At 36.0% G+C, this 13,165-nt stretch overlaps 1 protein-coding gene across 1 annotated transcript in view; it reads left to right on the top strand.

The window, feature by feature from the left end:
* Positions 1-13,165, top strand: part of Itga1 (integrin subunit alpha 1) — a 148,835-nt gene that overhangs the window by 58,213 nt on the left and 77,457 nt on the right. The window contains exon 2 of the mRNA XM_070041152.1: positions 1,880-2,000. Within this exon, the coding sequence (XP_069897253.1) occupies positions 1,880-2,000 (121 nt within the window). The remainder of the gene's footprint in view (positions 1-1,879; positions 2,001-13,165) is intronic.

Genomic DNA, 13,165 nt, shown 5'->3' on the forward strand with positions numbered 1-13,165 from the left:
TTTACTTTGGTCACACCAGCAAGGCAGATCTCTTCATAATCTTGTAACTGTATTTGTCTTGTCCTCTGTCTTGCTACATACTGAGATCTTTCCAAGTTCTGTGTACACATTCTCTTTATGCTGTCAAACCTCATCTTTCTCTGTTTTGAAAATCTAACTAGAAAAGTCTTCCTTAGCTAAGATGGAAACGTGGTCTGTTTGTCCTCATCCACAGCTGGCACACTCCCTCCTCAGCATGTGGTCTTCCAGACTGTAAATGTGTTACTACCCATCAGTGTCAGGAACTGGGCTACACTTTGATAAGGGATAAAATGATGAATAAGACAGTCTCTGCTTTTAAATTTTTTCTGACCTAGGAAAACAATCTCCTATGGATAGCTACACTACAAATAGTACATGATAGTTATCTTTATAAAAAAAATTTCTCACAAAATGAAAGATTTCAATAATTAGATGATTTCTAAACAGCGGAGATTAAGGAAAACTTTATAAATCAATCTACACAATGTAATTAATATTTTCTTGTTTGTTTGAAGAATACATTTTCTCTAAATTAAACTACAAACATGTATCCAGTAAGACTTATTTTTATACCAAATACTGACTACTATACCAAAATTGGAAGATTATGAATGAAAATAATCTGAAATTATACTATATTTGGGGAAAAATATAGAAAGGGCCAAGGAAATAAAATAAATAACAAATAATATTATATATACATAAGTATATAATAATATGAAATAATATAATATAAATAATAAAATCTACTTCGATTCTACACAACCAGGAAATAACATTTTTCAGAATCTTTGTGGCTTAATTTGGTTTTGACAAAGGAGACTGACATCAATCATTTCTGAATAAGATGTGCTATAATTTTACAAGAATGCTCTTTAGGAAAAAAATTGTTATACTTAAGAGGTAGCATTTTGGAACTTCGACAGTACACTTTAAAAATCAGGACAAAATGAAGAATTTGGCACCATCTATCTGAGGATTTGAGTCCTCATATCATAACACCTTAAAGTGAGAATCTCATTTACAAAAGGGTTTCTACTAGCTGTATTACAATGAAACCTTTAGCTCTCCTTGAATCTATAGCATGTGACAAGCACTGGGCAAACTTCCAGATGCATCATCTAATTTGATCTCAGAAGCAACCTGCATGGTGATCACTATCTTCCACATTATAAGGGGGCTTCACTGTCTTAGTAAAACCTTCCACCCCTGCTTGATCAGGGAAGGAAAGAGAATACAACTCATGTAGACACAGGAAGCCATGCAGGTAGAGACGGCCGGTTTGCCTTGCTCTTTAAAAAGAGCAAAGGAGGGGTAACAATGTATGACAAGAAATGTACTCATTATCTTATTCATGTAACTGTATCCCTTATGTACAACATCTTTACAATAAAAAAAGAAAGGAACAAGGAAAAAGATTTTCTCCATTGTGCCCTAAAAGCAACTACTTGCATCCTTTGTAGTTAAAACAGGAAAATGAAGCTGTTTATAATTTTGTATAGTCATGATTTACTGAAAGGGTAACTGCTAGGAAACTTGTAATTCTATTAGTCATGAGTTTCTGTGACTTTCCCACACCATCTTGAGGTTTTTACTTCTGGAAATGGTACAGACATCAAATTGCTGAGGGGTTTCATATCACTATTAGCACATGTTGTTTTTTTTTATTTAGAAATAAACAACACAGTTAATGTCAGGAGTTTTAAGATGCCCATCCTTTGAGTTTCAGTGCCCTTATTTTTAATAAAATCAGTTTTCAGTTGTATTCTCAAGAATGCCTTAATTCAAAATGCCATAATTCAAAGCATGGTGGGATCTTAATATACTTTGTGTAACTGGCTTTTGTTTCTCCTTCAAGTTGTTCTAGGCATCTGTGAATCATTCAATGTTGATGTGAAGAATTCAATGAGTTTCAAGGGCTCAGTGGAGGACATGTTTGGATATACAGTTCAACAATATGAAAATGAAGAAGGAAAATGGTAAGCCATTGGGTTTTATTGCTGGTTTGATATTTTACAAAGTAAATGGAAATATTATGTGGCTACAGATTGATTTTTATGAATGAAACTTTGACAGGATGAATCATATTTGCTAGAAAATGCAGTCTAGTCATTTGCTAATAGAAATTGACCTACAGTTAAAAAAAAAGAAAAGGAAAAAAAGCTTTTCTGGGATTTACAGGAAGTAGTTAATAATTCCATTGAAACCTGGATTGGCCTTAATGAAGGTTCTTATCCAAAATAGTCACTATTCAGTAATTGTTTTATTTTGGCAAGAGTTTGTAAAATGTTATTATTTTAGGGTTGCTTCAATACTTGGCTAAAATTTGACAGGAAGGACTTGGAGGCAGACAAAATAGTTTCTTGAAGACACTCCTTGAAGGAGTTAGTATCTCTTCAATAATTAGAAGGATTTTTTTGGGGGGGGAGGGACTTTTTTGATCTAATAAATTTAATCTAATGTTTATAATGGCTTCCTGAATTTCTGTGATACAGTTATAAACCTGCTAATATTTGGTTAAATTCATTAGGTAGATTTTTTAAGGAATCTGAAAATTTAAATTAAAATAGTAAATAGACCTTTGATGTTGCATTTAACCTATAGTAAATATGCATTTCTAAAGTTGGATAGCATAAAGCAAAATAAGCAGCAGTTAGTTAAACCTTACCTCAGTTTAGTAAAACTAAGAAAAGCCATTTTCTGGGTTGGGAAGGTGGCTCAATGGTAAAGTGCATGCATGAAGTCGTGGGTTTGATTTCTGAGTACCACATAAACAGAAGAAACGCCAGAAAGGGTGCTGTGGCTCAAGTGGTAGAGTGCTAGCCTTGAGCAAAAGCAGCTCAGGGACAGTGCCCAGGCCCTTAATTCAAGCCCCAGGACCAGCAAAAAAAAAACAAAAACAAACAAACAAAAAAAAACCAAAACAAAACAAAACCAAAAAAAACTAAAAAACTACTTTCTCATTGGTTAAAATACTAAAGAAAGAGACAAAGAAAGAGATAGGCACTTAAATGTACCAGATAACAGGGACCTATCAGCCTATAAGCATAATTTCATGAATTATATAATTTTTTATGTTTTAGATGGTTATTTGATAATAATCCCTTAAAGGCTATCAAAAGGAAGGATTTGAATGCTTACATTTTTGAGTATGAATATTGAATGCTAGGTTTATACTAGAATTTATATGAAAAAAAATCTCACCTCTCTCCATTTATCCTTTACCACTTCCCTTCATTCATAGTCTAGTTTTTCATGAAAGTCATTCTTGTAAACAGTAGACACCAATGGGAATTACACCTGCCATACACAGAGATCTGCTTATGGGGAATACTGCATGGATTCCTTGCTGGACTTTGCTTTGTGCATTGTTGAAACACATCACATGCGCTTTTCAAAAAGTTTAATGCATGGGCTTGGATGGTGGCTCAGTGGTAGAGTGCTTGCCTTGCATGTCTGAGGCCCTGAGTTCAATTCCTCAGTACCACATAAGCAAAAAAAGCCGGAAGTGGCACTGTGGCTCAAGTGGTAGAGTGCTCGCCTTGAGCTGAAGAGCTGAGGGACAGCTCCCATGCCCAGAGTTCAGGCCCCATGACCAACAAAAAAAAAAAGCTTAATATATTAATACATATAAGCATTCACTTCCACCAATTACATATATATATATATATATATATAAACTTCAAAGAGAAATATAGTAAATAGCAAGCTTTAGATCTAAACCACCTACTTCAATGTCTTTTTTAAATAATCAAATGTTGACAATGAAATTTCATTTTCTTTTATCATTATATTTTTAGTATAACACCTCTACACGATTTTTCCTGTTTATGTCCTCTCTCTCTCTGATCTTAGTAAAGCACTTGATTATCTGAATGGAACTTAGTAGAGCAGAAGCTTCATATTTCCTCCCAGCCTCATGTGAGATTTCCACCCTCAGACTTCTCCAGTGCCTTTCTCTCAAGACACAGAAGGCCAAGGAATGAGAAGTGAGAATTCAGCTCCTAGGGAGGCTTTGATGTCATGATATATTTCCTCCCCAAATCATTTTATCTTTACAGAGGTGAAGGGATAGATGATGGGTGGGTAGGTGGGGAAGAGACAAGTATTAGGAAATGAAAATAAGATAGTGAAAAATGGTTCTGATGGTCTGTCTGAATGAAGCCATAATGTATTAAACCCTTTGGAATTCTATACACATTTGTGAGACAGTATCTTTTTATTATCTTTGAATAGATTTGCAAAGGAATTGCCACTTAACAAAACAGTTTATCTAACCTTTGGCAACAAAAAGTATATATACTCAATATTGGCTAAGTAAGTGAATCTAGTTGAATACATTGTTATTATCAGTAAAAAGTATTTAAATAATTAAATATTAAATAATTTAAAATTATTAAAAAGATACTTTCCTGGAGAAAGGCCATTACTTAGAATTAAAAATAGGTCTCAAGTTTTTTAACACCTCTTCCCACCCCAATTTAAGGCCTTTTCATTTATTAGGACTAATTTTTTAAAGGCAGTGTTGATAATCATTCTGATAATAGTTGTTTGTACAAGATTTCACATATTCATATGTATGTGAGGGTTTGTGAGCATATTCAATGTATATGATGTCAGCCATCTAGTTTCATTTGGATGTTGCATATCTACAATGATTTTGTGGACAAGATGTGAAAAATCAGGCCAATCCAATGGATGTAACCAACTGAATTATAAAGTAAGTGGACTTTAGTAGCTAAATTTCCAAGCCTTTTGAGAATGACTTAATACAAGCCTAACCTAAAGACACCCAGGCACTGGTGATGTAAAATAAATTGTAAAGAGGTGTTTGGATATCTTGTAATTGTTTATACAACCAGATTAAACACAGACTTACATTGAGACACACACTACGGAATAACTGACGTACTTTGGGAAACATGGAGTTGGTTATTTAATTTTCTTTAAGGGTGAACATCTTCATAAATCATATTTACTGCTATGTTTTAGAAGTTTATCCAAGGTAGTTTTTAAATATCAGCCTGACACATCTTACCTCATGGCTGTAGTATGTCTAAGGAAGGAGCAACCGTTGGCCCATTACAAGTTTTGTCTCTGTGTTAAAAAAAAAAAAAATTGCTTTACTTCTTTTGGAAGAATTCAAACAAGGAATACCAAAGCTATCCTTATCCCTTTTCCCTTCCAGGAGTTTATTGTGAAATGTAATTTACTTTTTTTTTTCTCAGAAACCACACATTTTCTTAGTAGCAGCACACTTCCTACTTCTGATTAAGATCAGCCTTTGTTCATTTATGGTTAGAATGAGCTGTAGCATCCAAGTAATAGCAAAGTGGTTCAGAAGAATTCAGAGCATAATTGGTTTAATAATTTTGCTTTGAAGAGAAGAAACTTAAATGTCCTCAGCATGGCATAGAGTTTTCCAGATTTCCAGACTCAGGGTAGTCATCAGCATGGCAAAGTCATGGGAATGTCAGGCAAATGGGGAAATGTAAGATGTGGTTGGGGACTTTCCACTTCTTGTTGGCCCTTCTCCGTTTGTGTCTGATTTTAACTGCTGTCATGCATCCTTCTTTAGGGCTTCAGTGGGCTTGTCCTCCCAAGCTAGCTTTTCAGGTTGTAGAGCCCACCATACTTAATTCACCTAATGTACATCCACATATGTTTTCCTCATGTCTTTCCCCTGGAGCAATCTGGGTTCTGCCACACAAGGGGTCCCATGGCTCATTGACTGATGTCCTGTTTCCAACACCTGTGTCTTTTAAATAAAACAACTTCAAGTTTAAGGAACTAAAGCTTAAGAAACTGTGTCTTATAGATTTTTAATATAATGTTGATTTTAATGCCTCGTTAAATTGGAATTACTCTTTGTAAATGAAGCTTTCAGTTCATTCTTTGGGTTCACCCCATTTCTACCTTTCTGCCTTTCATGACCAAAATCACTTCAGCTAATGGGAACCCGCAGGGACTGGGGAGTAGTTACTGTTCTAGTTTTATTCTCTAAGATGACCGAACACCTACTCTATTTATTTTTTGAAAAAATTGACTGATGGGGTGTGTGGCACTCTGAGAGTGCCTTTGGTTGGCTCTTTTATTAGATGTCAAGAACAAGTTAAGTAAAAAGCATATTATTAAAATCATTAGATATGAAACACCTTTTTTTCCCAGGAAGCTATCTGGTAAAGCGAAAATAGCATGATATGAAGTAAGGACATCAGAAATCAGTAGCTATTCAAATAAATAAAATAATGGTCATAATAATTCCTTTGAGGTGCTGATAGTACTGGGGTTTGAACTCAGTGCCTTGTGCTTACTAGACAAGCAGCTGAGCCACACCTCCATCGCTATACTCCCCCCCAACCTATGACCTCCCACATTGCTGGGACCACAAGAATGTACTACCACACCTAGATTAATTTTTCAGCTAGGGTCTCATGAACTTTTTGCTTGGGTTGGCCTTGAACTGTGCTTCTTCTTTAAGGCCTCCCATGTAGCTAGGATTGCAGGCCTGGGTTACCACACCCAAAGTCAAGAATGTCTATTATGAATTGCAAAAAAGCCCAGCTTAATCTATTTTATTTTACTTTGAACTTCTCATGGAGAAAAGATATTTCTCTCACTTTAGAGACTTCAATGATCTCTTGAGTTCATCAGGTATTTCTCTAGAGATCAATAATGATAATCCACATTATTCTTTAATTCCCTTAAACTACAGACAAATAGTTGCAAAATGCCCAAATATTTCTGTTAGAAATAAAATGTAATAAAGCCAACCTGAAGCAAGTTTTAAGGTACGATCACTACTAATTCATAAAGCAGCATGTCTCACGGTTTCACACTGACACTGTAGGTTTCAGTGGATATTATTGTCATTGTCTCCATTTTCTAGACAGGAAACTAGGATTCAGAGAGTGAATTGCCACAGGTTTTATATAGCAATCGTGTGACAAACCAGGACATGGAGAAACTGGTCTTCTGACTTGCAGCCAATTCTTTTCTTCCAACAATAAGGATTCTTTAGAACCTCAAGCTAGGGAAATGCTTTCTATATCAGCCAAAGGCATGTATGACATTCTGGGCAGGCAAAATATCCAACCACTTAAAAAAAAAGCAAAGAAAAACTTCACAATTCAGAGTTTCTTGTTGGTATAAAATTTTCAGATCAGCTTTATTCAGCTTCGTGGAGTATTTGTCACACTCATTTATTCATTCAAAGAGTATTTACAAAATACTGTGTTTTGTATTTGGAATGTTATTTACTATCTGCTATCTAGTCTCTATGAGTGAATAACAATGAAAAAAAACCAAAATCCTGCTGTTCATGGAGCTTTTATTTCACTGGGGAAGAAAGAACACACAATAAATGATAAGCTTTAAAAACAGGTAGGTTATATCATAGGACAGACTGATCACTTCGGTATGGCAAAAAGTAGAGCAAGATAATGAGATTGGGAATAGTGGAGATTTCTGAAATTCCATAAACCCTCTGCTGATGCTTTTCTTGGATCTAGTTATTTTTATGCAGCTTGGGAAAGAGTGAAGCTTCCTTAGGATTAAAGTAGTAAGATACATGTAATTTGAAGAGCCACATGCTTGCTGTCAGAGTAAAGAGAGCCTAGAAAAATAAACAAAATTGTTTTGTATCCAGATAATCCATTTCTACTATTGGTCCCAACCCCCAGACTTCCTGTCTTAATCCCTAGTACCACACTCTACCACTTCCTTAACTCTCACGCCTCAGTCTTTGTTTATCTCAGAATACGGAGTAGGCCATGGTTCTATTTGCCATCTAAGGGCAGCTTCCAATTATCTCCATTTCCTAGATGCTTTCTATCATCCTAGAGATGAAATGCAATCCCAAACCCCCTGCTCCAGTGTGTATGGAAGTTTTATTTTGTGTTCTGCTCATCTTTACTTTGTCATATTCTGGCTTTCGCCCTTACTCTTCTGTGTCCTCACATTCTCTAGGCTGTCCACAATCTCCCTTTCATTTTGCCTTATCATTCACAGTCACTTTATTACTACTGTGGTGTTCAGGAATTTGTCAGTGGTCCTCTACACACTTATATTTATTCTATTCTGATAAAATCTCAGAATTGGAAGGGATTTGCAAGGTCTTTTAGTTTTTATTTAAACAAATACAGACTTGAGCTTCATAGACCAGATATGACCCACCCCTTCCTGGCCTGAATAGCATGTGTCAATTTACATGACTCAGCCCATGACCAGAACCATAGTGTCTCTCTCCTAAATCAGACTAAATGATACTATTTCAAAGATGAAATAAGAGACATGAAAAGAGAGAGAATCTACAATGCTAAAATGTTATCTCTCCTTCCTGTTTCCTTCTTGTTGCTGTATAACATATATCAATATGTATAAAATGTACATATATATCAGCTATAAGTCATAACACTGATTTACAATTCCTCAGGGTTATGAGATTTGTAGTCTTCCCCTGTTGCCTGGGAAACAATGATTTTAGTCATCTGGTACGGCCTGGATGGGTCAAAATGGCTTATCTCACATGCCAGACAGTTCGTGGGAATCCACAAGCAAAGCTTCTGATCTCCGTGTGGCCTCTCATCCTCTCTTAGGCTACACTAGTCCTCACAGCATGGTGTTTTCAGATGTCCAAAAAAGGTAAAATGGAATTCACAAGTCCTTTCAATTCCCATGCTCAGAAGTCAGAATGTCATTTGTACTGCATTCAGTTTATTAAACCAAATTCCAGATTCAACAGTGGTAAACTAGATTTCTCTTTTCCCGAAGCAATGAAGGACACAAAGTCATGTTACAAAGGTGTACAGAATTCTTTATCATCAATAACACTTGCCGACCTCTTGACTGGGTTACCTGGAGCTCTGGAGGATGGAGACCTTTTTCTTTTTTTTTCTTTTTTTTTTTTATTGTGAAAATACTGTACAGAGAGGTTACAATTACATGGGCAAGATAATGAGTACATTTCTTATCAAGCATTGTAGCCTCCTCCTTTGTTTCCCCTTCCTATCCCATCCTCCCCCCACTCCCCCAACCAACCCTCCCCCCCACCAAAGTTGTAAAGTTTGTTTTCGACATAAGACTTGTACATCTCATTGTTGCAATGGGTCCACCTGTAGAGACCTTCTTTAAAGTGGCTCAGTAGTAGAACGATTGCCTTGCATGCATGAGGCCCTGGGTTCGATTCCTCAGCACCACATAAGCAGAAAAAAAAGCCGGAAGTGGCGCTGTGGCTCAAGTGGTAGAGTGCTAGCCTTGAGCTGAAGAGCTGAGGGACAGCGCCCAGGCCCAGAGTTCAGGCCCATGACCGGACCCCCCCCCCCCAAAAAAAAGAGTATAATACCTTCTTTATTTTAAAAACAAACCTGTTATTCTGGATATACACACACCCTACCTGCCTGCCATGGGACTCATCTCTCTCCTGCAGCTGCAGCATTTTTCTTGTCATTCCTAATTTTTGAAGCATCATTTAACCATAGAGGTTTCTTTGATAATAAGTTTAAGCTTTCTTCACTCATCAGCTTGCTATTCTCCTGGGGCGGGGGGACATAAACCTACATTTATTAGCATAGCCAAGGACTTGAAGTCAGCTGCAAATTCATGGAGCCATTCTTACCTCCATTTTTTTCCCCCCATCAGTCGTAGGGCTTTAACTCAGAGCCCAGGTGCTGTCCTTGAGCCTCTTTGTGCTCAAGGCTAGTGCTCTACAACATGAGCCACAACACCACTTCAATTTTTTGAGTGATTATTTGGAGCTAAGAGTCTCATGGGGACTTTCTTGCCTGGGCCAGCTGTGATCCTCAGATCTCAACCTCCTGAGTAGTAGGATTATAGACATGAGCCACCTGCTCCTGGCTTTCTCCTACAGTTTGATTCTCCTTTCTTCTCTGCCTTCTATGACACCCCTATTTCAGATTCTCTTTTCCAGCCCCTCTCTTTGATCACTTCTCACATCTAATTTTCTTCTTCTTTGTAAGTTTCTTCCTTCCTCTATTTTTCCCCGCATGTCATCTTTCAGCTTTCTTCTTACTCTGTTTTCTTTCAACATGGTAATGTTTACTGTTAGGGTCCCAGCCAAGCTCCAATCATGCTCACACATGTTCTCCTTGCTTTCTAAGATGTTCCCTAACAAGACTGACCTCAGTTTTCTACAAATATAACCCCTTACTTATTGCCCTTCTTCCTCTCCTCTTAACATTTTCAGCATAGTCACTTCAAAAAAAAGCATGTCTCTACCAAAGGCTTTGACTCAAATATGCTTTGGGGAAATTCCAAACTTAGCATATAACACAAATGTTTATGGAACCAGTGTTTCTTTCCTCTCTTTGTACTTAAGTCATAGTCTCATCTGGATTGTTTAGTAATTGTTACCTTCTCCCTCTAACTGATTTTGTTCTCTTGAAATTTATACATGTCATTGCAGGCAAGTAAGCTTTATAATTAATGACCATGGCACATTCCTTTAGAAAAGCTTCAGCAGAAACCAGGTATGATGACACATGGCTTTAATCACAATGCTTCTGAGACTGAGGCAAAAGTATTGTGGTTTAAAAATGGTCTTGGCTACATAAAAATTTTCAGACCAGCCAGAGTGGACTAAATATTAAGACCCTGTTTCAATTTTTTAAAAATAATAGAAGTTCAGTCCTGGTAAAAAGTTTGTGAGTTTCCATCTCATCAAAGAAACTGCAGTGGTCAACTATACAACAAAGGTGACCAAGCTCTCCTCTCATTCAATATTGTTAGAATTCCTAGCCAAAGCAATAAGGGAAGAGAAAGAAATTAAAGGGATACAAGTAGGAATAGAAGAAGTGAAACTATTTGTAGATGATATGATTCTATATTTAAAAGATCCTAATGACTCACCTAAAATCTCATATGTATGTTAAACATTTTTGGCAAAATATCGGAATAACAAATCAATGTAGAAAGAGAATAGGCTCACTTATATTCCCTAAACTGTTTTTAAGTATAAAGCCGGTTTATCCGGTCATTTACATAAAAGTGGAAATATTAGAAGAACTTGGCATAATCACAACATATTTACATTCTGGTGCATTCTTTTGCAATCAATATGTTACTTAGATGTTAATTGTTTAATAATCTGAAATGAAGTTACAACAATAATAACTACAATTTAGATTGGCCTAGTATGCACCAAATAATTTTCTAAGCATTTTACATACATTAACCCACTTAATTTTCATGATGACCCAATGAAATTGATACTTCTGAAATTCCTTAAAGGTTTGCAAACTTTATTTATTTATTCCTTTATCAGTTTTTTTTGTGTGTGTTTGTTTTTGTCAGTCATGAGGCTTGAACTAGTGGCCTGGGCCCTGTCCATTAGCTCTTTTGCTCAAGGCTAGTGCTCTACTACTTTGAGCTACAGCTCCACTTCTGTTTTTTGAGTGGTTAATTGTAGATAAGAGTCTCATGGGGACTTTTCTGACCGGGCTGGCTTCAAACCATGATCCTCAGATCTTAGCTTCTTGAGTTACAAGGATTACAGGCATGAGCCACTGGCACCTGGCTAGTTTTTTTCTTTTTCTGACATTATTTATTTATCATTTTAAAGTAATTGTAGAAAAAATGTGCTGTTTAACAAAGTTTATGAATATAATGCCCCTTAATCATTATCACCACCTTCAACATTCTCACCCCCCTTCAACCCACTCCTTCCCTTATTTGTTTTAATTTGGGGGTATATACAATGAATTCTTGACTGAATTCTCCTTTTCCCCCTTCATTCATGTACACTTCTCTCTTTGTTCCCACACTCTCTCTTGGATGTATATATTTCCTGGTGTTGATTTGAGTCCTCATTGAGTTGGTTATACTTCAGTTCTTTCATTTGTAACCACTTGCATAGGGCCCATCCCACATGTTTTCTTCTAGATTTATAGGTACAGTCTACCACAAATGAAGGAAACCTTTGTTTCTCTGGGGTCTGGCTTACTTCACTTAATATAATTTTTTCCAAGTCTTTCTATTTCCTTATAAATGGCACAATATCATTCTTTCTAATAGATGAATAAAATTCCATAAAATTCCATAGAACGTTTTCTTGATCCATTCATCTATTGAGTTTTATCTGAGCTGAGTCCATATCTTGGTATGGTAAATAGAGCTGCAATGACCATGATTGTGCTGGTAGCATTACTGTAATCTTGGGTTGTGTTCCAATGGGTGAATGCCCACGAGTAGGATTCCTGAGTCATAGGGTAGTTTATATTACATTTTTTACATTGCATTCCACACTGCTTTCCAGAGTGGTTGAACAAGCTTACATTCCCACCAACAGTCTATTAGAGTACCCTTTTGGCCACATCCTCGTCACTATTTGTTGTTGTTTATTTTCTGATGATGGCCTTTCTAACTGGGGTGAGGTTTAATTTCAGTGTTGTCAAGCTTTATTTTTATGTGACACAAAAAACCTAAAACTTACATCTACATATAATGCTATACACAGTAATAAGATATCACATAATAATTTGATATCTGCAATACAATATAAGGTTTAAAGTGGGTAAAGCATATTTGTATCCACAAAGATTTCAGGAAGAAATTTATCATTAAGGCTTTTAATATGCTTTCTCCATTCTATCAACATAGAAATTAAGAAACCAGTAGCTGTTTTAACTAGAGTGCTAATTAATGATAAATTCACAACTTGAGTTCACAAACTTTGTGCTGCCTTTAACAGAAAGAAGTAAATTCCTTAGTATATGGAAAATATGCAGAACAATGTGTGACACATGCTATAAATTCAATAAATGCTGGCTAATATTATTAGTATTATATAGAGTTTAATAATCTGATATCAAAATTAAGTCATAAAAATGTTTATTGTATCATGCAATCTTGTGAACCACTTTTTAAATGACAGCACATTATCTATAAAATTACTCAGCAATTATTATTTAATTCTTGTTGGTGACTATACTGCTTTTAGTTTTTTTCTTATATTTAGATTTTTTCTCTACTTTTATTTATTTATGTTTGGGTACTGGGGTTTTGAACTCAGGGCCTCACTCTTGCTAGGCTGGTAATCTACCACTTGAGCTATGTTTCTAGTAGCTTTCCCCCGCTATATTTAGGTCATTTTAAAATGACAATTTCCTAGGAGTAAAAGTAGGATAAA

The sequence above is a fragment of the Dipodomys merriami genome, unplaced genomic scaffold (genome assembly GCF_024711535.1).
Source record: "Dipodomys merriami isolate MVZ:Mamm:240054 unplaced genomic scaffold, mDipMer1.0.p SCAF_30, whole genome shotgun sequence".
Classification (NCBI taxonomy): domain Eukaryota; kingdom Metazoa; phylum Chordata; class Mammalia; order Rodentia; family Heteromyidae; genus Dipodomys; species Dipodomys merriami.